This window comes from Narcine bancroftii, chromosome 3, assembly GCF_036971445.1.
Source record: "Narcine bancroftii isolate sNarBan1 chromosome 3, sNarBan1.hap1, whole genome shotgun sequence".
Classification (NCBI taxonomy): Eukaryota; Metazoa; Chordata; class Chondrichthyes; order Torpediniformes; family Narcinidae; genus Narcine; species Narcine bancroftii.
Genome location: NC_091471.1, coordinates 94,156,052 through 94,184,027, shown reverse-complemented (window position 1 = coordinate 94,184,027; position 27,976 = coordinate 94,156,052). Strand labels below are relative to the sequence as shown.

At 39.3% G+C, this 27,976-nt stretch overlaps 1 protein-coding gene and 1 long non-coding RNA gene across 5 annotated transcripts in view; one reads left to right on the top strand and one right to left on the bottom strand.

Annotated features, from left to right (window-relative positions):
• The window catches only part of LOC138757375 (uncharacterized), a 95,900-nt gene extending 79,338 nt beyond the window's left edge, over positions 1-16,562 (bottom strand). For both annotated transcript variants that reach the window (XR_011353542.1, XR_011353543.1), the window contains exon 1: positions 15,203-16,562. This is a non-coding gene — a long non-coding RNA (uncharacterized lncRNA). The remainder of the gene's footprint in view (positions 1-15,202) is intronic.
• Positions 1-27,976, top strand: part of micu3a (mitochondrial calcium uptake family, member 3a) — a 195,917-nt gene that overhangs the window by 110,519 nt on the left and 57,422 nt on the right. For 2 of the 3 annotated variants that reach the window (XM_069924577.1, XM_069924576.1), the window contains exons 9-10: positions 2,613-2,707; positions 6,853-7,024. In XM_069924577.1, coding sequence (XP_069780678.1) covers positions 2,613-2,707; positions 6,853-7,024 — 267 coding nt within the window. Of the gene's footprint in view, positions 1-2,612; positions 2,708-6,852; positions 7,025-11,111; positions 11,713-27,976 lie in introns of those variants that run through there. The other variant, XM_069924578.1, reaches the window with a different exon arrangement.

Sequence of the window (27,976 nt, the reverse complement as noted above, 5' to 3'; positions counted from 1 at the left end):
TTTGTTATGTCTGAAATACATGCTTTAGTATGGGGTTATCTGTTAATTAATAAATTAGTAATACATTTAGAGGGTTCTATAAAGAGCAGTGTAAATCAGAGTGTGGGGGGGGGGGTCGGAAACTCTGCTAAAATAGATGATTTCTTGCTTACATTTGAATCACCAAATTTGGATCAGGAGAATCGAGGATTCGAGGAATCTCTATAGAAGAGATTGAAATAACCCTGAGTTCTTTGTAGGCTGGTAAATCACTGGGAAAGGATGGATTCCCTGATGAATTTTATAAAGAGTTCAAAGATCTCTTAATGCCCCTTCTTATGAGTCAGGTGGCAGGGACACATACCCTCTCGAATTTTTCTCAACAGCAATCATCAAGTGATCCTGAAAAAAAACAGGCCCATTGAAGCCCTCCTCCTTTAGGCCCATGTTATTATTGAATGCAGATTACAAAAGCATTGACCAATAGGTCAGAGGAATATTTGCTGAAATTAACAAATCCAGACCAAGCTAGATTTGTACTAAATAGGCAATCAGCAGACAATATAACTAGGTTGCTTAATATATTACATCTGGCACAGTAAGGAGTGGATCCAGCTGTGGCCATAGTTCTGGATGCGGAGAACACCTTCAATAGATTGGAGTGGGACTTTCTGTTCAAGGTACTGGAAAAATTTGGATTGGGACAAACATTTATTAATTGGGTTAAGACAACCTATTATAAACCCCATGCTAAAATTATTACAAACGACCAAATATCTCCAGTGTTTCAATTGAGTAGGCAGGTGTGTCCACTGTCCCAGCGCTGTTTATACTGGCCATTGAGCTGCTGGCAGAAGTCATTCGACTGGATTCTGACATAAAAGAGTTCAAATTGGGCCAGGTGGAACACAAAATCAATCTATTTTCTGATGAAATGTTAGTATATTTGACAGATGCAGGGCAGTCATTGGTCAAGCTGAGGACCACACTGCTTATGGGAAGATCTCTGGCTACAAGATAAATCTGGACAAAAGTAAGATTGTGCCTTTGATGAAGTAGGAATTATAGAAAATACAATCAGGGAAATCAATTTGAATGGCTACAAGAAGGCATTAAATATCTGGGGATAAAAGTAGACAAGGATTTACCAACTCAATTATCTCCCTTTGCTCCAGAAGTTTGAGGAGGAGCTCGGTAGATGGAGAACTCTGCCCATAACTTTGGAGGGCAGAGTTAACTGTGTTAGAATGAAGGTGATGCCATAGCTACAATATCTATTTCAGTCGTTACCCATTCTGTTGTCCTAGGGCTTCTTTAAGATGCTCAATGGATGTGTCAGAAAGTTCCTCTGGAATAGTACAGTGGCTAGAATCTCCATGGAAAAATTGACATAGGATTACAAACTGGGGGGGGGTGGGGGTTAAAAAGGCCAGATTTCAAAAATTATTACTGGGCATTCCAGGCAAGGTTTATCACCTGTCCTGGGTAAACTTGTACCTCTCACTTTGTTCATTTTAGATTGGTCACAGTGTTTGAGTTACCGAAAGAAAATAGACACACAAGCCGAGAGCACTTCATTTTATCGTAATTACAAATTCTAAAGCTGATATCAAACTACAATATGTAAGCCCTTCCCAATTATACTTATTCACACCTGGACTGGTCCCAACTGCCGAAGCAAGGCAACGACCACACACTTGTAGTAGGTTGTCAGGGCGCCGGTATCAGCTTCTCCACCACCCCCGACCGGGATGTTGGCTGGACTCTAGAAGTTCTTCTTCTTGCTGAGAGATGTTGCCACCTCTTGGAGAATCTCAAACTTCAGCAGTGGGACCATGGCTTATATTACCCAAAAAACTGCTTACCCAAGCACCTATTCCCAGCACAGAAAAGAAAGATAAGCGAGCAAGCTAGTATGCCTAGGCTTCTATCGAATAACACAACTTTCAGCTTATCACTTTATTTTGCGTCAAGGATAGATCTCTGCCTGAAAGACTGTGACCAAAACAAGCAGGAAGATTAAATGTTCTTGGTACACAGATGTCTTTTTGTCAGAGAGCTGTATCTCTGGGCCCCATGGTGGAATTTAGCTTATGTCTGCTGAGTCTCAAGCAGGTTACTGATTCTCAGCCTTGCAGGAGCAAAAAAGCATGGTTTAAATCCTCCAATACATTGCCTCACACTTTGAGGGAGCACCCCCCCCCCCCCCCCCCCCCGCCACCCTCCCTCCACTCCTGGGCACAAATTGGACTACATGCAAAGTGAAAAGATAGAAGGAGAGTTTATATATAAATGAGACACTAAATTAATTTCAAAGAAATCAGATGACCCCATAGTAAAGCATATTATGATTTCCCCTTGTTATCATAAAAAGGACCATGTTGATATGGTAGAATGAATGTTAGATATGTTACTGGTGAGTCGCGCTATTCCTGAGTACAGGTGAGTTGCTGGATTTGAAGAGGATAGCAGTATTTTACTCTTGATTATTTGCTTTATACGTTTAAGATTTTTAGGAGAAATGTTTGCTTTATAAGGAATTATTTTCAGAAAGAGACTTGGCTTCCAGATTTACAAATCAGAGAACTTTGAAACCATCTGTCATTACAGTTATAATGTTTGTTTTATTCCAGCATGCAGAGGAGAGTTGCTTTGTAAATACTACACTACTTGTTCATTTTTTTGGAAGAAAAGGAAAAGCTGAGCTGAATTTTGATGACTTTTACAAGTAAGTCATAAATTGAAATTCTTGATTAAATTAGTTTGCCTTATCAGAATGCAATGTATAAAATAGTGATTAACCAGATTTAACAATTTCTTGTTGAGGATATTTCTCTGAATGTTAAGATTTTTTTTATTTTAAGAGATTCGCTTTTGGAAATCGGTTAAAATAGAATGAAGGGCAAGGCTGACAAAATTAGAGAACCCTGAATGATGAGGGATATTGAAACTCTGGTCAAGAAAAATGAGGAAAGCCATCTTATTCAAATGAAAAGACTTTAAACATCCAACAGTGTTTCAGTGGTTCTCTCATTATATCCTGTTTAAGTTTTTTTTTAAAGTTAGATTCATTGGTGAAATTTGAAGATACATGGTGACTTTTATGTCTTATTTTAATTTGATGGTAATGTTTTTAATGTGATTAGATGTACTCACTCTTCCGGATGAGATATAGTCTTACCTATTTGTAACCCTCAGGATAAGATTTTCAGATTTTTAGTTTGGTTTCCTCTTTTTTTAATAGAGTAGCTTAGGTGGGGTTAAACGATAGAAATTCACCAAGATAAAATAGTTACTTAAGCAAAAGTTGCTTTTAATTATCTTTAAACATGAAAACAGGATCAAACTTTAACTTATTACTATTAACTTAATTTAACCTAACTTAACCCCCTTCTAATTCTAAGCGCATGTGTTTGTAATGTGTGGGTAAGTTCTTTGCTTCACAGTCCAGTCATTCACTTCTTACTTCTCCAAGTTCATCAGTATCAGGTAATTCTTATACTGTGCACAGAATTTAGCATTTACGAATTTCACCAGGCTTTGGTACTAGAAAAATAAATGGTTACCGCTCAAGAAGGATCTTGTCGGTTCTCAGAGAAAGATCTGTTGCTCGTTGGACACCCACAACTGATTCCTTCCGATCAGCCACTTCAGTTTCTTGCCGAAGAAACTTGCCCCATCAGGGTTTTCCAGATGAAAACCTCTTTCTTTCAGGTCACCACAGAGTTCCTTTTCTGTTTCCTTTATTTCAAGTGAAAGCTGAGGAATGATTTTGTGGAGTTATATAAAGTATGAGGGGCATGGCCAGTCTTTTTCCCAGGGTAGGGGAGTCCAAAGGGAAAACATTTAAAGTGAGGGGGTAAGATTTGAAAGGGAATTGAGGGGCAATTCTTTCAGAAGGTGGAAGAAACATGTAGTAGTGGAAGGTACATTTATGGCGTTTAAAAGCGATTTAGGCAGGTACATAGGAAAGGGTTAGAGCAGTGGTTTTCAACCTTTTCCTTTCCACTCACATACCACTTTAAGTAATCCCTATGCCATAAGTGCTCTGTGATTAGTAAGGAATTGCTTAATGTGGTATGTGTGAGGGAAGGGAAGGTAGCTCTAGACCCAAGTGTTACTGAAATATTTTGCTTGAGAAAAATTGTAATTGTCAATTAGGTACGATTAAAACAGTGGTTTTCACAGAGTGCGGGAGGCAATGTTACAGTGAGTCACAGTGCCGGGTGGGGGGGTTACAGTGAGTCATAGATTGCGGGGTGGCGTGTTACCTGCCCACATCTTTTACTAATCACAGAGTACCTATGGCATAGGGAATACTTAAAGTGGTATGGGAGTGGAAAGAAAAAGGTTGAGAACCACTGGGTTAGAGGAATGTGGGTCGAGTACAGGTAAATAGGACTGGTTCAGATAGGCAACTTGATTGACATGGACGTGTTGGACCAAAAAGCCAGTTTCTGTGCTACATTGCTCTATGACTTTCTGCTCAGTGTAAGGTGCTAGATTAATGCTGTTAATACATTGAAATTGATGAGCATAATTAGATTTTAGATTTATTTTCACCTTGTCGTGGTGGAGAAGCTTGTATGGTCCTGGATCCCGAGAGCAATGCTGTCTGGAGCTATGCTCCTTAGAGGGCCACCCATAGTGCTGAGGTCCCTGACAAAGAACAATCCAACCAAGATCTCAATGATGGAACAGGTAAACAAAGTTATTTCACACTCAACGGCTGTGTAGGTGGATGAAGGCTGCAACAAATCCATCATCTCCAATCATTGTGGTTTTCTTGCCGTTGGAATTAGTTGATTGATTTGTTAGTGCAACATTAAGTACATGTTAAACAAATACATGCACAGGCATCTTCATTCTGTGGATCAACGGAACAAAGCCCATCATCCTCGACCTTGAAGGATAACTACAATGACATACATGACATCACACTGTGACAGATTATGTTGTGTTTGTATTTTATATAGATATGTTTTTGGGAGATAAATTGGGGAAGGATTTTTAGTATAGGTCACATACAAACACTTTAAAACAAATCTTATTTAAAATACTGGAGCTCTGCTCATGCTAGCCAGGCCAGCGGTAAGAGCCTTTGCAAAACCTTTGGAGAGTGTCACTAATGGATTGTTGTTTACAAAAAGATAACAGATGAAAGATCTCTCAGAGCCACAGGCTGTCTAGAGTGGAACTCTAAGAGGGTCATGTGGTTTTGCAAGCAGAGAGTGTCAAACAGGCTTTATCTCAGAGAGAGAGAATTCAGTTATGAAATGCTACAGTCAGCAGCAGCAGCTGGGACTGGAACAGGACAAGTTGGAAAGCTTGTGGGAAAACCCTATTCTGAAGACAAGTTGTGACTGTTCAGCCTGGTCAAAGCCCTTGCGATTCATACAAGATGAGAGGACTGACTGCTTAATGTTTCACTTGAAATAAGAGAAACAAAAAGGAACTCTGTGGTGACCTGAAAGAAAGAGCTTATCATCTGAAGAACCCTGATGGGGCAAGTTTTTTCACCAAGACTCTGAAGTGGCTGGTTACAAGGAATCAGTTGGGGATGTCCAGCGAACAATAAATCTCTCTCTGAAAACCGACAGGAACCTTCCTGAGCAGTAACCATTTACCTTTCTAGCCAGTAAACTTGGAGGAATGATAAATGTGATTGGACTGAGAATCAAAGAACTTTTCCGAACTTGCATACACATGCGCTTAGGGGGTTAAATTAGGTTAGTTAAGTTAATAGTAAAAAGTTAAAGTTTGATCCTCTTTTCATGTTTAAAGATAATTAAAAGCAACTTTTATTTAAGTAACCATTTGTCTTGGTGAATATCTATTGCTGCTGGGTTTTGGGGTCCTCTGGACTCATAACAATACACGGTCCTGAGATTCTTTTTCCGACAGATGAGGCAGAATTACCACTTATTGGCAATGCAAAAAAAAACTGACTCAATGTACAAATGTAAACAAATAAAGAAATATAAACAAGCTGACTATGCAATATAGAGAGGAAAAAAAATGAATAAAATACAAAAATAAGAGTCCTTAAATGAGTCTGATTGATTTTGTGTTGAGGAATCTGATGGCGGAGGAGTAGCAGCTGTTCCTGAACCTGGTGGTGTGAGTCTTGTGGCACCTAAACCTTTCCTGATGGTAGCAGTAAGAACAGATTATGGATTCTATTTATGCATAAGTATTACTATTACTTGAGAGAATTGAGATTTTCAGAGGAGAAATGTGAACTGAAAGAATCACTGCTCCAATTAGGAAAAATAGAAAATGCAAAATCAATGGCAGATATGTGTTATTGGCTATAGGACAGTCAAAATAACAAAATTTGATATTGTAGCTCAATAGAAAATTTGCAAAAGATCCAAATCCTATCCATTTGATTTGCAGTTGTTCATATCAGGATAAAAAGATGTAGAGGGCAGAATTGTTGCAGGGCAGTGTGATAGCAAGCATGAGCCAAAGGGGCTGTACTGTGCTCTAGTGTTCTATGTACAGTAAGAGGTGTAAAATTTTCTAGCCCATCAAGAAAATTATTACATTTTCCCATAGTCCAGTCAATAACTGTAATTACATCAGAGGACTGCAGCAACAATGTCTCTGAAATTACCATTTAACATTAACATTTTAGAGAATCAGAATATACTTGAAGCCATTGATTCTAAGGTCCCTTAAATATAACTGGCAGATTTGCAAGTTGTGAATGGCAATAATGTTTAAATTACTTTCAATTTATGAGAAAGAATAGCATAATTTGCAGGAATTTATGTCAATGTGCCACATCAAAAACCTACAGCTGAAGCTTTTGATTGGAAAATGTTTGTTTTGTGTTCTGTCATAGTCTGTCATTTCAATATTTTTTAGATTCATGGATAATATACAGACCGAAATTTTGGAAACTGAATTCCTTTCATACTCCAAAGGAATGACAACAATTACTGAAGAAGATTTTGCACGTACTCTACTACGTTATACAAATGTAGAAAACACCAGCACTTATTTGGAGTCTGTTCGTCAAGGGATTCCCGATGAAAAGGTATTTGGTTTTCTTTGTGATGGGTAGAATTTTCCCTCAAAATAGGATGGAATAACTTTTTTAAAAAATGCAGGGTACTGCATTTATACTTGGTCCTGTCATGGTGTTAGTAAATAAATTATAGAGCTGCTTTAATTTTATTTTCTCCTGATCTAAATCAAAAAACACTTAATCACACAATTAAAAACAATTAAATCACTCTTTTGATATAAATAATGCATGATATTTCATTAAGGCAAGATATACGTTTAACAATATAAGGGAGTTCAGAGCTAAAAAAAGTAAATGGGAACAGCACAGACTTTGACTGGGCTGTTTCAGAGAATAGGACTAAAACTACCATTTTGCACCCAGGATGAGAACTTCCATTCCAGATCATTAGAGATATTCTCCTCCTTCCCTCTACCACCATCAACTTGGCACTCATCTGCATATCCTCCATTACCCACACATCTGCCCGGCCCCCCTCTGCCCCTACACTTAACATCCTCACCTACCACCCCACCAGCCTCCTCATCCAACACATTCTCCTCTTCTATTTCTCCCACCTATTACGTGATCCCACCACCAGACAAATATTTCCCTCTCTGCCTTCCATAGCAATTGCTCCCTCCATAATGCCCTTGTCCACTCCTCCCTCCCACCCAAGTACAGTGCTGCAATGCAATTGCAAAGGGTGCAGAGCAGCCAATGGCAGCGGCTGTCTACAGGACCTACCCCTGTGACCACAGGAAATGCTCCACTTGCCCCCACACCTCCTTACTCAGCACCATTCAGGGCCCTAGCATTTCACTCATGAATCTATAGGGGCCATCCACTGCATCTGGTGCTCACAGTGTGGCCTTCTCTACATTGGAGAAACTGGACGCAGACTGGGAAATCACTTTATTGAGCACCTCGGTCTGTCCGCTGCAATAGTGTGGATTTCCCAGTGGTCTTCCATTTCAGTTCTCCATCCCATTCCCATGCCAATATGGTCTCATGTACTGCTAGACTGAGACCACCTGTAAATTGAAGGAACAACACCTCATCTTCCAAGTGGGCACCCTCCAATCGGCTGGTATTAATATCAACTTCGCTGGCTTTCTTTAAACCCCTCCTCCTGCTTCCCCTGTCATCTCTCCATTCCCTGTCTCCTTTGGCACAGACATGATAACTTCTACCTCGTCCCTTTTTGTTGGTCTGGATTCCTCCCCCATTGTCGGAGACTTTCTGATGCATCTTGCTGTTTCTAATTTTTTTCCTTGAAGAAAGATTCAGGGCTGAAAATGTCAGCGATATATCTTTGTCTCCTGTAGATGCTGGAAAAAATCACCTTGAGTTCCTCCAGCATTTTGTTTTTATGAAAACCACTTATGCCACTGTTCTATGGTAGAAAAGATGGGATATGTTCATGATGTGAGTTATTAAGTTATGCCATGAGCCATTTAGTACTGTTATCTTTTGAGACCACAGCAGGTTTCCCAATTGAAAGAAAATTGAAAGCAAAATATTTTCAAATCAAAAATCTAATATTGTTTAAAAAAGGGTTAATTAATAATCTTGTAGCTAAGGGAGCTTTAGTGAAGAGTAATCATATTATGTTAGAATTTTAACTAAAAATTGAAAGTGACATCTGAATCTTGAGAGTTTTTTTTTCAAAAAATGCAATAAGTTCGTTCTGGGAGATTGGGAAACTACATGAGCAGTTGTGACCATAAATAAGCAATGGCTAGCAATTAAATAAATAACACAGAGAATATCAAAATAATCCTTTTAAAGGTTTTAAAACCCAAAAGGAGTGGTAGTCTATTTGTAGCTTATGAAAGTTAAAGTAAATATTATGTAATTAGGTTAAGATAAATAATTTTGTACGGTTGCTAAAAAGAACAATAACACTGGGGACTGGGAAAATTTCAGAATTCAGCATAAGAGATCAACCAACTGATAATGTAGACGAAAGAAGAATCGGGAAGGATTTAGCAATAACCATAAAACAGACTGTAAAACCTATTCTTTTGTTGGTCCCTTGCAAGCCAGGAGAAACTGTATTTGGGTAACAGGAATGGCAGAAAAATTGCACCATTTGTGTGCATCTTCATGGAAGATAATACTGTACAAACTTTCTGGAAATGGTGGAAGATGAGAATGAATAAAGATTTGAAAGACATTACTGTTTGTGGTGCAACAGAATTGGTGTCAGTAATAGCTCTAAAAGCAGATAATGGCTCTGATAGCTGATAACACCCAAGATAATCCCCTGTATCCCAGGGTTTTGAAAGAGGTCACTGCAGAGATGATGAACGCGCTGGTTATCATCTTTCACAGAATTTCTTTTGGTGGAAAAAATACAAACTGAGCCACACAATATAAAAAAATTAGAGAGGAACAACGAGGGGCTCTGCAGCTGAAGGATCCCACAGGATGGTAATTTGACAGCAGACCATCAGCGGACTTAGCAGCTGAGGGACCCACACAGACTACAGGCGACTTGCAGTCAAGGGACCCACACGTGCTGTCTCTCGTACTGTAAGGGCACCAGGCAACACTAATGGCGACTCTTCGTCTTATGACAGGCAGAAGGCAATTGCATGTAATATTACATGTTCTGTATTGTTACATGACAATAAAGATAACTTTAACCTGATATCAACACAAGGAAAGGTGCAAGGATTTGTTATTAAGTTAGCATCGACTTGTGAAAGATAAATAATGTTTCACAAATCTGTCAGTTCTTTAATGTTGCAACTAGCAAAAAGGATGGGTCAAGAGAGGTGCTGCAGGAACTACTCCCTGCTGTTCATAATCCATCTAAATTATTTGAATGAGGGAGTCATGTTTTCTGATGATATAAAGACGGGAAATAGGATGGATTTGTAATTGCCATAATATTCAATATAACCATATAACAATTACAGCACAGAAACAGGCCAGTTCAGCCCTTCTAGTCCATGCCAAACATTTTCTCCCACCTAGTCCAAATGGCCCACACCCACCCCATACCTTCTGTACCCCTCTCGTCCACAGACCTATCCAACTTTCCTTAAATATTAAAATTCTTCCAAATTTTAATGTTCAATGAATTCATTTAATTTTAAAACCCAAAGCACAACTTATATTACTATAACTTAAATTTTGTCATTTTATTTGCCAATGGCATTTTAATTGTCGTTGGCAATATCTTAATTGTTGCCCTGTCATTGCCCACAAGGGCATGGTGAGTCACTTTATGTAAGTCCTTATCCAAAGGTCAAGGTGCTTAATTTTTTATCTGAAATCCTTTGGACCAGACATTTTCAGATTTCAGAATTTTTTGGATAGTGGAATAATATTTAAATGGTGGTACTTTTAAGTAATTGAGGGTGGGGGGGGGGTCATGGCTGCATTGGATGGGGGGAGGTGGTAAATTAATTGAGATAGATAGACCGCTCTCTCTACCCACCCTTCCGAGCCACACTGCTGCTCTCTCTCTCCACTCGCTCGCCCAAATCATACTGCCGCTCTCTCCTAAGCCACTCCCTCGCTCAAGTACCCTTTCAGTGGAGTTGCTGAAATTCTGCTGGAGGACAATCCCTGTATTTTTACGTAAAACCTACAGTAAATCTTCAAACTAAGCTAAACACCTGAAAATATACTGTACATGCAGTTAAAAAAAAAGTTCAGTTTTTGGAGATTTTTGGTTTTCAAAATTATGGATAATTCTTTACTCCAATAAAATTGACGTAAACCAAGTTTTAAGATTTTGCATCAACAATAGGAATAGCAACCTGTCCTTGAGGTGAGTTCACCTTCATAAGTGATGTTCCCATACACCAACAGTGATTGTCTTATGAGGTCATAGACACTGCAGGTTTGCAATGTACTGCTGAAGAAATCTTACTAGTTTCTTCTGTGCATTCAAGTAGCAATTTTTATCAGCAGAATTATTCAATCCATTAGATTGGGTGCACTGTATATCATCATTAATGATGTAATTGCATTCATTCAAAACAGAAGTCGATTCCAAACTGTATTGTAATTGTTAAAGATAAAGGTTCTATTGTTATCATGTAATACTACATTTAGAATATAAAATACTTTTGTTGCCACTTTGTCCACCGGCCCTTAGAATGTCACTGCAAATTTTGAAGGCGAGTCACCTGTAGAATACTCAGTTTTGACCTCAATGCCATTATGGCATTAATGTGACCATCCAGTTGAGTTTCTGGTCAACGTTGATCTCCAGAGATGAAGTGGATTGAAGATCAAGGGGACTGTCAGATTTGTGATGCTACGAAATGTTTGTATATATTAGATATATGGAAAAAACACATTTTGGAATCCCGGTCTGTGAACCCAAAACAAGCATTGTGCACTTTAAATCTCGAAAAAGAAAAAAACTTAATAAATCCAAAAATCAACCTAAGGTGACTGCAATTAAAGGAATCGAACAGATAACTGATTATTTAATAAATCCTGAGTAGGAGAACAATGTTTGGAATTCAACCTAAAAGGAAACAAAAAACTACATGTGGAACAGAATGTTCCAATGAGTAAAACCTGTTAATTGTTTTAAAATAAATTTGAATATTTGTTTGAAAAGGTCAGGTGTATAATCAAAAAGGAATTGAGATGGAGGGTTTGAAAGGTTTATTACTTTTTTTTGTGGTGTTTGTAGCTTTGTTGAACACTTATCCACCACCTGACAAAAGAGAGTGAAATAATGCTGAAATGTCTAGACATAATTAAAACAACATTGAAAGTATAATTTTTTTGCATGAGATTGATTGAAGAACTATCATTTTTATTAGTTTAACATTTTGGGGCTTGTTTTAATTTTTGATATTTTAAAGTTTTGAAATATTTCTAATAGGTTTTTAATATTTATAAATATTACAGTCATTCAGCATCATTCAAAATGTTTGATGGTGTCAACACTTTAGAAGTAGGGTTTATCCTGCTCTCTTTGTCTACCCCGCATGACGGTATTACATCATGAAGCCACACATATCTTTGCCTTTGAGGCAGGGCTGACAATAAACAATAAGTTGACACAGTGGATGTACAAAGTACAAGAACACTTTTGCCTCAGAAGTCGGTGAAGAGCAGAAGAATGGAATCTAGCCAATATCCTGAGTTTGAAAATGGAACTTATATGAATCTTGAGGCAAATTAAGGGAGAATATGAGTGCAGACATGCTGTGACAGGATGGAAAGTGACTCTTCCAATACTGATGAAAATTTTTACATTGAAATAAGATGAGTTTATTGTCATATGAACCGAAATTCTTACTGCAATAGTATAAATTGTGACCACAATATGCCAAAACAGAAAGATAATAAATATAAAAAGGTATTCCTTTTAGTGCAAGAAATAAATTATGTTTTAGCACTGCAGACAGGTCTTTTGGTGGTCCTGGAGTAGTCTATAGAGATTTTTACATAGAAGTCCTGCAATATTGCCTTAAAGAAGACTTGGTATGAAGCTGACTTTAGTCGTTTACACTGAACCAAACAAAGCTGGCATAATGTCGGGTCAATTTGTCATTTTACACAGCAAGCTGGCATTCCGGGAGCAAAAGAGGCGGGATGTGTAACACAACAACATTGGCGTCTAGTGTAACGTAAAACATGCCATATTTGATGGCGTGTTCGATCCATTTTTTTTCCCTAAAAAAATGGCTCAAAATATTCCCTTTGTCTTGCATGCAAAGTTGAAATTAGGGTGATAAAGGTGAGTAATGCCAACAGTAATGATCAACACTGCATAGCTCACTAGCATCACCACTGTCTGTCGTTGGGAGCTGGTGGAAGGCTGTCAGAAGACTCCCCCGGCGGCCCTCTGTCAGTCCCCGCACTGGTCATTGTGTTGAGAAAGTGTCAGGAACGACAGAGAAGAGTCTGGACACAATCAAACGTTACTTTTATTAACAGCAATTAATAGAAGAGCATGGAAAAATCATAGTGGGAATAAAACACATGCACGCACAATTTATAAAAGAAGCATGGGAAAATAGATGCACAATTTAATAAAGCATACACGGACAATTTATTAAAGAGTGTGGGTAAATCTGGTATTGATCTGCAACAGTGGTTTTCAATTTTTTTTCTTTCCACTCACATACCACCTTAAGTAATCCCTATGCCATAGATGCTCTGAGATTAGTAAAGGATTACTTAAAGTGGTATGTGAGTGGGAAAAAATGGTTGAGAACCAATGCTCTTGATTCAATTGTTACTGAAATATTTTGCTTGCAAAAAATTGTCATTGGCCCATTTCCTTTGGAGTGATGAAATTGTGCACATAACAAATCAATTAGGTATGATTAAAACAATGGTTTTCAAACTTATTCTTTCCACTCACATACCACTTAAGTAATCTCTTTCTAATCACTGCTATCTATCATTGGGGCTGGTGACAGATAAGGAAAGATAATGTTGGGGGCTTCAGACTGTTCAAACTGAGGACAAACCCACAGACTAGCTTGCTTTCTACTCAAGGTGACTAGAGATACCAGGGGACACCTGAGACTGGGGCGGTGGGATTAGTATGGGGTTGGTCTTTTATCACAATGCCACTCCTTTAATATCTGAAGGTCTGTCAGTGACTGTCTTGAATACATTCAGTAACTGAGCATTCATACCCTCCTATAGTTCCAGATTCAGTACCCTTTGATACATACTTTTTATCTTATGAATGATCAGGGCCTATTTTGAAAGACCAACAGCCACCTCACATCTCTCTAAGCCATGAATTATAAATCAAATCATCTCCCAGCAACACATCAGTGCTTCACCCACAACGAAATGGTGAGTCTAGTAGAGGATGCATCATTCTTTTACCATCAGCTCATTTCATCTCCAGCTCCAGCCATTTCATCTACAACTCATTTCAGACTTCTGCATTTAAGAGCTAAACCCCAAGTGACTGCCACTGTACACGCTGTGAGCCAGGTCAACTCTGCCTTTAATTGCGGGCTGTTGGAGAGAGCGGGACAGCAGTATTATTATTACTAAGATTTTTCCTGTTGCCCTACTTGCATGTTTTGTCCAAATTTTAAATGCATAACTGTAAATAAATACAGAACACATACCCGACTTGGTCCCGGAATTATGGATTTCACTTTTACACAGACAGTATTCTGGCGCTGTTGTTACCTCTACTGCCAGAAAAAAGCCAGGACTAGAATGATACCCACCCCCCCCCCCCCATTCCACATTGGTGCTTTTGACACAGAAGATGTAGTGTGAAAAAGCCGCAAATATCCCAGAATGAAGTGGCTGTGTATATGTATCTTATGGTTAGTGCAGTACAGGGAGGTTCAAGAGCTTGATGCTATTGGATAAATACTGTTCGTAAATCTAGAGGTGCTGGACTCAAGACTTCTGTAACTTCTGCATAAAGGTAGTGAGAAGAGACTATGACCAGGGTAATGCCATTGTGAGCTTGTATTGTAAGATCCTATTTTGTTGCACTGATTCAAATGATCCATGTGTGCCAGCAGAAGCAAAGTAGAGGATTGTTTAATTTTAACTGTATTTTGATGTACCCTTTATTCATTTTGGTTAAAATCCTTATTTAAAAATTATATCCGTATAGATAATATTTAATTTATTTTATGAATGAAATTTATTTTTAAAAATTTCAGAAGAATGCATAGTGAATTATATTGTTTGTGGACTGATATCTGTTGTCAGATGTATATATCGGCTACAGAAACTCTTGCAGTCAATAAATGCATCATTGCAAATCAATGCTGCTGGTGTAACAAGTAATCCTTCAGGCGTGGGATATTTGAATTATCCCAATGGTTTTATTTATAGAAGGATCAAGTTAATATATCTGGGAAGAATGTGTTTGTTTTAAATTGCAACATGTTGGTAGTGAAATTAAATGAGAAACTGGAAAAAAAATGTTTATTTTTCACAGGAAACACATAATGCCTTAGAAATATATAGAGCATTAAGTTCATGGTCTCATCTTGTGAAATGTACTTTTTGTAAATAATTAAAGCAAAATTCCAATTTAAATTGAATTACAATTGCACCAAATATAAATTATTCACTATATCCCTCATTTAGAAGGAGACAACATTATGGAATAGTGTACTATACTCTTGCATTGTCCTATGTCCTTACACCAAGGTCTACTGCCTCAGAAAACAGGATTTTTCTCTTCTGTCCTCTCCTGTATATGCCCATAAAAAAGCTAGTACTTACTTTCTATTTTTGTCATTTAACTTGTCTTTTGCTCTTTGTTCTTCCTCTTCTCTCCTGAAAAATATGGCACGTTCTCGTTCCAAGATTGTTGTTATTGTGGGTTTCGTATCTAACTCGTAGTGTTTAGTCTTTCTTTAAAATTTGTATTTAACCCAGCAGTAGCAGGAGAAAAAGGGGCTGATTCCAAGAGGATTTGGCCACCCCACCTTCAACATTTTAGGCCCTTTCAGGCAGCCTGAACACCCTAATGTAAAGCTACATAATCTCCCCTCTTGCAGCTGAAGAACTATTCATCTGAAATATATTCATCTGAATGTGGCAGAAACGCCTCCAAGGCGCCAAAGCCATGACGCACCTGAATGTACAGCTGCTGTAAGTGACTGCCTGGGGGCGGGCTGATGACTCCATCAGCTGGAATCCCAACCCCCACCCTGCTACCTGACAGAGCCAATCCACTTGCATAAGGGATTACGGGTAGGGAAGACACCCATTGCTATGCTGCTTATTTATGTCAGGTGGCGGTGCGGCACTAGACTCCCCGCCTCCATCAGATCCGGAGGCACCTCTGGATATGAATGTGCCCTTTCAGGTAGGCCAGGCAACAAACACTGCAGCAGCCTTTTAGGGCTGTCACCTAAAAGGTGAGTCTGCAAGTTAAGATCTGCTCCTGCCGCCGCCCTCAAGGTGGAGGGTCCACCTGAAAGGGCCTTTTGAAACCTTTTAATGATCCTCCTTCTTTTTCACTTCTCTCAGCCAGCAATGATTACAACATTAGGATAAGTCAACAATCAGTTAAAGTAGCCCAATTCTGTTCAAGGCCAAAACGTCATCTCCAATAATAAAAATAGAAGGAATTTTTTTTTTGCTAAATTCTTTAAGTAACAAGAAATGGGCTCTTCACTTTGGTTGGGAACCAGGATGAGAGGGTAGTGAAAAGGGCAGAAAATACATGTGCACTGCATAGTGAGATTGTGAGGCAGTCAATAGGGCAAATTGCAAGCGTAAGATTTTTCTGTATCTTTGTTTTAAATTGGCACCCTTTGATCCTGAAGTTATGCTGCCTTGTCCAAGAATCCCCAACCATGGGAAACATCCTTGCGACATCTACTCTGACAAAGCTTTTCAGTATGCAAAATGCCTCTATGAGGTCCCACCTCATCTTTCTGTACTCCAACAAATACAGTGCTATATCTGACAATTGTTCCTCATATGCTAACCCTTTCATTCTTGGTATCATTCTAGTAAATCTTCTCGGAACTCTCTCCAATGCCAGCACATCTTTTCCCAAATAAGGTGTCCAAAACTACACAGTTTTAGTGGGACTAACTGCAGAGCTCAAGAAACAACAACTACCAGAGAAGAGTCAACTACCAACTGTTTTAACTTTAAATCATTGTGCGCCTCATAAAGGGGAGTGATGTCAGCACTTCATAAAGGGGAGTGATGTCAGCGCACCTCATAAAGGGGAGTGATGTCAGCACACCTCATAAAGGGGAGTGTTGTCAGCACTTCATAAAGGGGAGTGATGTCAGTGCGCCTCACAAAGGGGAGTGATGTCAGCACTTCATAAAGGGAGGTAATGTCAGCGCGCCTCACAAAGGGGAGTGATGTCAGCACTTCATAAAGGGGAGTGATGTCAGTGCGCCTCACAAAGGGGAGTGATGTCAGCGCGCCTCACAAAGGGGAGTGATGTCAGCACTTCATAAAGGGGAGTGATGTCAGCGCGCCTCATAAAGTGGAGTGAAGTTAGTGTGCTGCAGAGTCATTGTCTCTTGCAACATGCCAGCAGGGAAGCAATGCGCTCCGTCAACCCACATGGATCTGCAAACGTGGGCTTCTCCTGGGCAAAGAAGGGGAGCACGCACCATTCTATGCCTGTAATTCCTCTGTAACCAAAGATCTATCTTTGGCTGGAGAAGGAGTGATGTCTGCTGGTACTAGGAGTGGAGCACTATAAACTAATTCTGCTGAAGAGGTCTCCAGGTTATCCTTAGGTGCCATTCTAATACTAAACGGCACCCACGGGAACTCATCTGCCCATTGAGGCCCGTTAAGTCTTCCCCGCAAGGCTTGTTTCAGATGTCGGTGGAAACATTCCACTAACGCATTGGGCTGCGGGTGGTATGCCATAGTATGGTGTAATTGCATACCACAAAGTCTTGTCAGGTTTACCCACAAGGTTGAAGTAAACTGAGTTCCCCTGTCAGAGGTTAGATGGACTGGTACTCTGAATCAAGCAACCCAGGTCAAGAGAAAAGTCCGTGCACACGTTGATGTCCATCATTGGTGCAACTTCTGCCCAACGGGTAAACGGTCAACTATTGTTAGTAAATACTGTTAATCTCTGGACTCGGGCAGCAGGTCCACGATGTCTATGTGTACATGCTAAAACCTTTGAGGTTTCCACCATAGGTGGAAATTGTTGAAGCGGTGCTCTGATGTGCCATTGAACCTTAGCTGCTTGGCAGGAGATGCATGTTCATGTAAAGTGAGTGACCTGCTTCCTTAAGCCATGTCAAATATATTTTGACGACATAAGCTTGACAGTAGTGTGGACAGATGAATGGGACAGGACGTGAATGTTGTCAAAAAGTTTCCTCTGCCAAGGCAGTGGGATGATTGGTCACGGGTGGCCAGTTGAAGTATCACAAAGTATGTTCACCTGGTTGGGACCCAATGGAATCTCAGCTACGAGCAGGTCCATAATAGCTGTATGGAAAGCTTGAACCTCCTGGTCCTCTTGTTGGGCTATTGCGAGAGCCCGGAGATCCAGCCCTCCTGTAATCGCATTGACTTCTGTCCTGGACTAGGGATCAGCTACAACATTGCCTTTACTAGACAATGCCGCACATCAGAAGTAAAATCTTAAATATCAACCAGATGCCTCAGTTGATGCACCGACCAGGGATTCGTAATCTTGGCAAGGGCAAACATTAGAGGCTAATGGTCAGTAAACACAGTAAAATGTCTGCCCTCGAGAAAATATCTGAAAAGTGTGATGGCCAAATAAAGTGCTAACAATTCCTGGTCGAAAACGCTGTACTTTAATTTGGGCGGGCATAGGTGGCAGTTGAAAAATGCCAGGGGTTGCCAGTGATTGCTGATTTTCTGTTCTAGAACCATGATGTCCAATGCACTTGACGTGAGTGCAAGTGGGGCGTGCATATGAGGGTGGGCCAACATGGTTACCTTTGAGAAACCTGTTTTACTTTGTCAAATGGTTCTGTGGCCTTTGTAGACCAGAGCAGTTTTTTTAGGTTTGCTGGTGAGGATGTGGAATAAGGGCTTCATGATCCTGGCAGCTGCTGGGATGAGCCTGTTATAAAAATTAACCATTCCCAGGAATTCAGGCCTTGGGAGGGCCCGAATGGCTGATATTTTGTCTGGAAGTGGGGTTGCGCCTGCGTTCGAAATCCTGTGTCCCAAAAAGTCAATTATGTGTTTGCCAAATACACACTTGACAAGGTTGATAGAAAGGCCGAAATCCTGAAGCCTCTGGAACAATTGTCGCAGGTGTTGTCTGTGCTCTTATGTTGACTTGCTGGCCACTACGCTGTCATCAAGGAAGACAAAAAGGAAAAGCAAATCTCTTGTGATGGTGTCCATTAAACATTGGAATGTCTGAGCTGCATTCTTAAGGCCGAAAGACATCCTCACAAACTCAAATAGACTAAATGGAGTAATAATGGCCATTTTAGGGATGTACTCCGGGTGGACAGGGATTTGGTGATAACGTTTTACTAAATCTACCTTCAAGAAGATATTTTGTCCATGGTGGTTGGTGGCAAAATCTTGAATGTGTGGTGTTGGATACCTATCCAGCACAGTTGCACCGTTGAGACATCGGTAATCTCTGCAAGGTCTTAGGCCGCCGGGTTCTTTAGGCACCATATGGAGTGGTGATGCCTAGTTCCTCCATAGTTTTGAATTCTTTTATGGCCTGTAGTAGCCAGTTAGGGAGAAGTCTGTGTGCCTTGGAATGTAGGGGAGGACTGGTGGTAGTTAAGTAGTGCTGAACTCCATGACGTGGAGAGACTAAATGGAAATCTAGTCTAAGTAGTTCAGGAAACCCTGCTAATAAGTTCACAAAATCATCAGTGGTGAGTTTTTGCATATGTAGCAGTGTTGCTAGCCGATGACCTGAAGAAAGTGGGCATGTGTGGAATGTGGTGGCATAGACCAAATAGCACCCCTTCACATCTAACAACAATGCATGTGCCCTCAGGAAGTCCACTCCCAAAATGGGCTGTCCTGCGGCTGCTAACGTGGAAGACCAGCAGTAAGGTGTGTCACCTAGTACCAGTTGTATCAACTTGGTACCATAACTGCTAATCGTATTGCCATTGGCGGCACGCAAGTCAGCTTGAGGCACTCAAGATTCCCGTTCGTAAGAAGATGGCGGAAAGATACAAAGCTGAGCTCTAATGTCAACTAGCAGTTTTCATCCTGTGCGCTGATCAGTGGCATATAACAGGCAAATCTGGTCACCAACCACAAGGCCATCAGTGGCAGTTGGCGTTGTCATCCCTGGGAGTCAACCACATAACTGCACAGTAGCACACAGCAGCACACATTCCTGCCCCACTTTCTGTGGTAGAAATATCACTCACTGTTATCCAATGGCTTTTTCGTCCTCGGTAGTTTATGGAGTGCCGTAGAACTGGCGGCTGCATTGACTTGACTGTCGACCTGTTGAAACTTTGCCATGGGAGGCTGTGGTACCCTGTGAAGTCTGTCTGCCTCCCTCGCCACTTCCCTTGGCTTGGAGGTCAGCAGAAGAGAGCTGCAGGGCAATGTCATGAGGGAGCTGTTCCAAGAAGACTGCTAGTAACTTCCATTCTACAGGCTTTCTCACTATGTTTCACTGTTCTTCAAAATAAATTGAGCACCCATCGGGGTCACCAATTTAATGGGACTAACTGCAGAGGTCAAGAAACAACAGCTACCAGAGAAGAGTCAACACCAACTGGTTTTTATTTTAAACCATCATGTGCTTCATAAAGGAGAGTGATGTCAGCACTTCATAAACGGGAATTTTGGCAGCGTGCTTCATAAAGGGGATTGATGTCAGTGCACTTCACAAAGGGGAGTGAAGTTAGTGCGCTGCAGAATCATTATCTCTCGTGACAGAGTATAGAGATATGTTTTTGGGAGATAAATTGGGAGAGGTTTGTTAGAGTAAGATACATACAAACACTTTAAAACAGATCTTATTTGAAATACTGGAGCTCTGCTAATGCTAGACATATCAGCTCCACAGCTTTTGCAAGAGCTTTGGAGAATGCCCAAGAGACTTCACTAATGGATTGTTGTTTACAAAAAGGCAACAGATGAAAGAGCTTGTCGGAGCCGCCTTCTGTCTGGAGTAGAACTTGCTTTTTTCAAGAGGGTCATGTGGTTTTGCAAGCAGAGAGAGTCAGTCTCTCTCTAAGATGGAGAGAGACAGAGATCATTCTAAGTGTTACAGCCAGCAGAAGCAGCTGGGACTGGAACAGGACAAGCTTTCAAGCTTGTGGAAATCCTCATTTGGAACACGGCATAGTCAAAGCCCTTGTGGTTCATGCAACAGGAGAGGACAGGCTGTCTAATGTTTCACTTGTAATAAGAGAAACAAACACGGGGGGCGTGGCAAGATGGCGTAGGGAACAGATGTACCTTCCAGACCTCTCCTGACTCTGATTTATTGTTTTGTCTTTAAGTGCCCGTTAAAGTTCTTTTAAAAGTTTATAAATAATAAGAGGTGTTGGATTAGTGCCTAATGGTTTATATGCAAAAAAATGAGGTAAAAGAAAATATCAACAGACTGTTAAAAAACTACATTTTCCGAAATTGTCTGAGCCTACTTGTTTACAAGAAGCCAGGACTCAGCATAGAATGGATCCAGAGGAGGACGTGCAGAGTTCGACATTGAAGTTTCGTTTTAAGCCGGTGAGGCTCTCTGAAGGTCGCACTCAACAGCTTTCAGAACAAGGGGCTGGACGGGTGCCAGTGTTTCGCACAGTGGCCACTGCAGGTGTTGTTGCTGAGGGTTTGACAGTTGAGTCAGCTGGGGCGCCACCAGCTGGAGAGTTAAAGAGCTGTCATTCGACTGCTATAGTGGTGGCGCTGCAAAATGCATCTTCAATTACAACGGTTTTTCCAGACATCGATTCAGTGAAGATGATTAAAGAGATTTGGCTTAAAGATAACCCTGATCTTCAGTCTCCTGGCATTGCTGGGGGAACTTTGAGAGGGATTTTTATACGAAGTCAAACTGCTAGAAAAGATACTAAATTAAGGGAAGGGACAGAAGATCCCGTGGTCTCTAAGGAACAGCAAGACCCCATTATGCCTGAATCTACTTCTGTTGAAATGTCTGTTAAGGATCTTGAAGATAAGATATATTCTGTATCGAGTCACTTAGCTAATTTTGTGAACCTGTTTATTTCCAAGATTAATGCGATGGCGGAAGTCATTAATGGAGCTTTTAAGCTTGAAACCATTGAAAGATTTGAAATGTGTGATCAAGGTTTAGTCGATGCACAGGATCAACTGCAAGATGAGAATAGAATAATTGAAACACTGCAGATCCAAAATAAAAATTTAGCAAAAAAGGTTGATTATTTGGAGAATCAATCTAGACGGAACAACGTGAAAATTGTTGGTTTGCCAGAAGGTATAGAAGGACCAGATCCAAGAAAATTTTTTACTGAATGGATTCCACGAGTGTTAGGACAGGATAAATTCCCTGAAGGTTTAATACTGGAACGTGCTTATAGAGTTTTAAGAAGAAAATCTTTTTCAGGACAGAATCCAAGATCTGTTTGGATCCGTTGTTTAAACTATTGTGACAGAGAGACAATTTTACATACGGCTATTAGAAATGCCCAGCAAAATAGATCTCCTTTGATGGTTCAGAATAATCCTGTTTTCTTCTATCAAGATTTGAGTCAAGAAATTATGTTTGAACGACGCGAATTTAATTCTGTGAAAGAACGGTTGTGGAAAAAAAGACATAAGGGAACATTCAGGTATTCTGCGGTACTGAAGATTCTTTAGGATGGAAATTAGCCAAAGTTCTTTGACAATCCTAAGGAGGTTATGAACTTTGCTCAGTCTCTACCAATCATGCAGTTTCAGGAACGATGTAGTCCTTCGAGGTCTCCAAAGAGAGTAGAGATGTAAGGTGGGATTCAGTTTTTTAAAAGAAAAAAACGTTGATTTAAAAAAATTAATCTTTTATTTTTTTTTTGAGAAGAGTTTAAATAGTTTAAATAATGATGATAGTTTAATGAAATGGGAGTTGGGAGAGAAAACTGGGTGGGCACTAGTTTCCAGAAGTCATCAGCTACCTGTGAGTTATCTCACACCCAATATTTTGGGGGAGTTACCGCTTTGGGCGGTTTAAACAGGAGGAGGTAGTTGTGTCCTCCGACCTGTTTTTTTTTTCTTTTTAATTTTTGGGTTAAGAAGTGAAGGTTTTTTATTAATTTTTTTTAATAAATTTTTTTTAACTCTTTTTGTTTTCTGATTGTAATTGAGAGGGAATTAGGAGGTTTTTTCTCCTTTTTTTCTCTTTTTTGGGTTTTTTTTCTCTTTTTTCTTTCTTTTTTAAGAGGATGATGTCACAGAAGATAATAAGTCAAAAATTGAGGATGTTGAATTAGATGAAGAGGAAGATGAGGGGAAAGGTGATAAGAAGAAAAAGAAGAAAATTAAGTACAAATACATTGAGGGAGAAGAGTTTAATAAAATTAAGTTAATTTCGATAGAGAATTTTGAAGATGTTATAAATGAAGAATATGGAGAATTTTATAAGAGTTTGAACTTTTTTCTTTTTTTTTATATAAGGGGAGGGGAATGGAATAAAAAAGTTTATCTGATTGTTTTTCGAAGGGATGTTTTTGTTCTCTCGATGAATTATAAAGGAAACTTGGTATTAATGGAAATTCTGTGTTTATGTATTATTAATTATGATTTTTTGTATAACAGATATGTGGTTGATATATGATTTTAATATTTGAACTTAGTTTTAAAGTGGATTTCATTTGTTAAATACATGTATTATGTTTGATTTAAATATATGTTTAAGGGTATTATTTTAGTATTGATTTTTTTTGTTAGTAATTTTTTTTGTTGTTAAATTTTATCCTTTTTTTGTAAGTGGGGTTTTTTCTATTTTATTTACAATATTGTTAATTAATTCTTCACTCTTTATTTTGGGGGGGAGAGTTGGACTAATTTTAAATTAGATGATTAATGTTGTGTTATAATTATTGCGGGGGTTAATTTGTGTAGTTTAATGATGTAGTATTCTAATTTTTATTATCTTATTTTTTATTATTTCTTTAAATGTAATTTTTATTTTATTCATGTCATAAAATTTTAAATAAAGTTAAAAAAAAGAGAGAAACAAACACATTCTTTGGTGACCTGAAAGAAAGAGATTATCATCTGCAGAACCCTGAGGGGGCAAGTTTCGTCAACAAGACACTGAAGTGGAAGAGGAGTCACGTGATGGAGTAGTGGCCGGTAGGAGAATACCAGCCCTCTCCAGAAAAGAAGAAATAAAGTGAAGAAAACACAAAGTTCAAGAAACACAAAACACCACAAATAAAAGATAAAGGTGTGGCGAAAAGAAAGAAAATGGCACCCAAGAAGGAAAAAGCAAAAACAACAGGGGAAAAAAGAAGAAAAGATGCCGAAAGAGAAAGGCGAAGGAAGAGGCAGGGAGCCGCCATGGAGAGAGGAGCCATCTCCCCAAGGTTAGTGGTGACCCCGCAGAGTCATGACCTCCCGAGCGCGGGACTGCAAAAATGGCTCTCTGAGCCAGACACAAGTGCGCAAGGAAAAGGAAAACACCGACAGGAGGGGGACCCAGCTGTCGAGTGAACTTACACAGTGCGACCAGCTGAGAGATGCCCGACAGCAGGGCTCTCCGCTGGAAGAAGAGAAAAGTGACAGGAAAGGGAGTGATAAAGAAAGAAAAACAGCATCAGGAAGCCCAACAGATAACTAACCCAGAAGAAGAGGACCAACAACAAGAAGCTATGCAAAAAAAACACCCAACACACTGAGAAAGTCAGAAGAGACACAGACACAAGGAAGAGAAGTAGAAGACACAAACACAGGTACAGATACAGAAGAAGAAGAAGACCAAACTCTGCACAGAGGAATAGAAGGTAAAATAGATGGACAGAATATAGATTTTAAAAATTTCAAGAACAAATGAAAGCATTAAAAGAATGGTTGACACTAGAATTTAGTGAAATGAAAAGAAAAATGAAAAGTACAGAAGAAAAAATGAGTAGAATAGAGCTGGTCATGACAGAAATAGGGAAAAGATTAGAAAATGTGGAAGAACAAGAAATGGCTGTAGAAATGGAAGTGAATGCTTAAGAAGAAAATTGGAAGAAAGCGACAAAAAAGTTAAAGAGTCACAAGAGTTGTTAGCTCAGAAGATGGATATAATGGAAAACCATAGTAGGCGAAACAACATAAAGATAGTGGGGCTAAAGAAAGATGAAGAAGGCAAAAATATGAAAGAATTTATAAAAGAATGGATCCCAAAGTCCTGGGAATGCCAGAAATACAGGAAGGAATGGAAATAGAAAGGGCACACAGCACTAGCCCCGAAACCACAGTCACAACAAAAACCAAGATCCGTTTTAGTAAAATTTCTGAGATGCACGACAAGAAAAGATGTACTGGAGAGGGCAAGGAATAAAATTAGAGAAGACAAAAACCCATTGGAATACAAGGGTCAAAAAATATTTTTTTACCTAGACATAAGTTTTTAACACAGCAAAATCGATCCTAAGGAAAAAAGGCTATAAATTTATGTTAAGATATTCAGCTGTGCTTAAAATAGTTATCCCAGGGGAGCAAAACAGACTGTTCTCGGATCCAGAAAAAGCACAACAATTTGCAGCATGCCTGCAGAACAGAAGGAGAGATGAAGAGATGTAACAAGAATGAAGAACGATGACAAACTACACATATAGATGTAAAAATAATGTATAAGTAAGAACTAAAGAAGGGAAAGAAAAGGGAAATAAGGGAGAGGGAAAAGGAGGGGGAAAAAGGTGAGCTTTGTTAAATGTGAAGATAAAAGTCTTTTCTAGAGGGGGTTGGGTGGGAGAGAATAACAATCACTTCGAAATCAGTTGACGCTTGTGAGCGGGTTCGCAATCTGAATGAAGAGGGGAGTTGTGGTTGCCCGGCAAGGGACAAGGAGCAACTCAGAGAAGGGGGGAGCTCTTGGGGTTAAGGGAATTTTAGATGAGGGAGTTGTGAAGTATTTTATGTTTTAGAAGTGTTGTCATACATTGAGTTCAAAAAGGGAAAACTGAGAGATGAAAAAGGGGAAAGGTGGTGGTGAGGAAGCGGAAATGAGGTGTAAACAGAGTATGAGATGGCCATGTTGAACTATATGACTATATATATTAATGGAATACATAACCAAATTAAAAGGAAGAGGCTATTAAATTTACTGAAAAAAGAAAAAAATAGATATAGCATTTGTGCAGGAAATGTGTCTATCTGAAGTGGAGAGACTGGGTAGGGCACGTAGCGGCAGCATCATATAATTCAAAAGCCAGAGGTGTAGCTATATGAATCAATAAATGTGTACCAATCAAAATAGAGGAGGAAATAATAGATCCAGCAGGGAGGTATGTAATGATAAAGTGTCAGATATATTCAGAGCTCTGGAATTTGGTCAATATACATGTACTAATGAAGAATATCAAAAGTTTATGCAAGATATTGTTTTGAAGATTGTAGATACACAGCGGAATATATTGATAGGAGGGGATATTAACCTTAATTTGGACCCAAAGTTGGATAAAACTGGACAAAAGACTAGCAAAAAGAATAAAGTGGCCAAATTTATGATTAAATCAATACAGGAAATGAAACTTTTGGATATATGGAGGAGGAAGCACCCAAGGGAGAAGGAATATTCATATTATTCGAGTAGACATAAAACATACTCAATGATTGACATGTTCCTGTTGTCAGCCCATATTCAAGGGAGAGTTAGAAAAACGGAATATAAAGCTAGATTCCTCTCTGATCATTCACCCCTGTTATTAACAATAGAACTGGAGGACATCCCACCAAGAACATATAGATGGAGATTAAACTCCATGCTTCTTAAAAGACAGGATTTTAGAGAATTTATTGAGTGCCAAATTAAAATGTACTTTGAAATAAATACAGAATCAGTGAAAGACAAATTTATATTATGGGATGCAATGAAAGCCTTCATCAGAGGGCAGATAATAAGTTATGTAACTAAGATGAAAAAGGACTACAATCGGGAAATAGAACAGTTGGAAAGGGAAATAGTAAGTACAGAAAAAGAACTAGCAACAAGGGAAGATACAACAAAAAGAAGAGAATTGGCGGACAAAAATATAAAATCTGAAACATTACAAACGTATAAGGTGGAGAAGAACGTAATGAAAATAGAGGAGAAGTATTACGAGCTAGGAGAACAAACGCACAAAATATTAGCCAGGCAACTTAAAACAGAACAAGCTAAAAGAACTGTATTGGCATCAAGGAAAAAGGACAAGAAAATTACATATAACCCAAAAGAGATTAATGAAAACTTTAAGGAATTCTATGAACAATTATACCGAACTGAGAACGAGGGGAAAGAAGACAAAATAGATGAGTTTTTAGCTAAAATGGAACTACTGAAATTGCAAAAAGAGGAGCAAAACAAATTGATAAAACCATTTGAAATAGAGGAAATACAGGATATATTAAAAAAGCTGCCGAACAATAAAACGCCTGGAGAGGATGGACTCCCAATAGAATTCTATAAAACATTTAAAGAGGTATTAATTCCTCCTCCCCTGGAAGTAATGAACCAGATGGAAAAAACACATAACTTGCCAGATTCATATAAAACAGCAATAGGCACATAGGAACATAGGAAGTAGGAACAGGAGTAGGCCAAAAATGGCCCATTGAGCCTGCTCCGCCATTCAATACGATCATGGGTAATCTAATTTATGACCTAACCCCACCTTCCTGCCTTCTCCCCATATCCCTTAATTCTCATATCATGTAAAAATTTATCTAACCTAATTTTAAATATGTCTAATGAAGCAGCCTCAACCACTTCCCTGGATAGAGAATTCCAAACATTCACTACTCTCTGGGAAAAACTATTTTTCCTCATCTCTGTCCTAAATCTACTCCGCCGAATCTTGAGACTGTGTCCTCTCATTTTAGTTTCCTCAGCCAGCTCAAAAAACCTTCCTACATCTATCCTATCCATACCCTTCAATATCCTATATGTTTCTATAAGATCTCCTCTCATTCTTCTGAACTCGAGCGAATGCAATCCTAGACGATTTAATCTTTCATCATAAATCAACCCCTTCATTCCAGGGATCAACCTAGTAAACCTCCTCTGGACCATCTCCAAAGCCAGTACATCCTTCCTCAAATATGGAGACCAGAACTGGACACAGTACTCCAGGTGCGGTCTCACCAGTACCTTATACAGTTGCAACATTACCTCCCTACTCCTGAATTCAATTCCTCTAGCGATGAAGGCCAACATTCCATTTGCCTTCTTAATAACCTGCTGCACCTGCAACCTAACTTTTCATGCACAAGCACTTCCAAGTCCCTCTGCACAACAGCATGCTGCAGTTTTTCACCTTTTAAATAATATTCAGCTCTTTTATTTTTCTTGCCAAAGTGGATAACCTCACAACTTACTATTTTTTTTGCCAAAGTGGATAACCTCACACTTACAATAATTACAGTAAT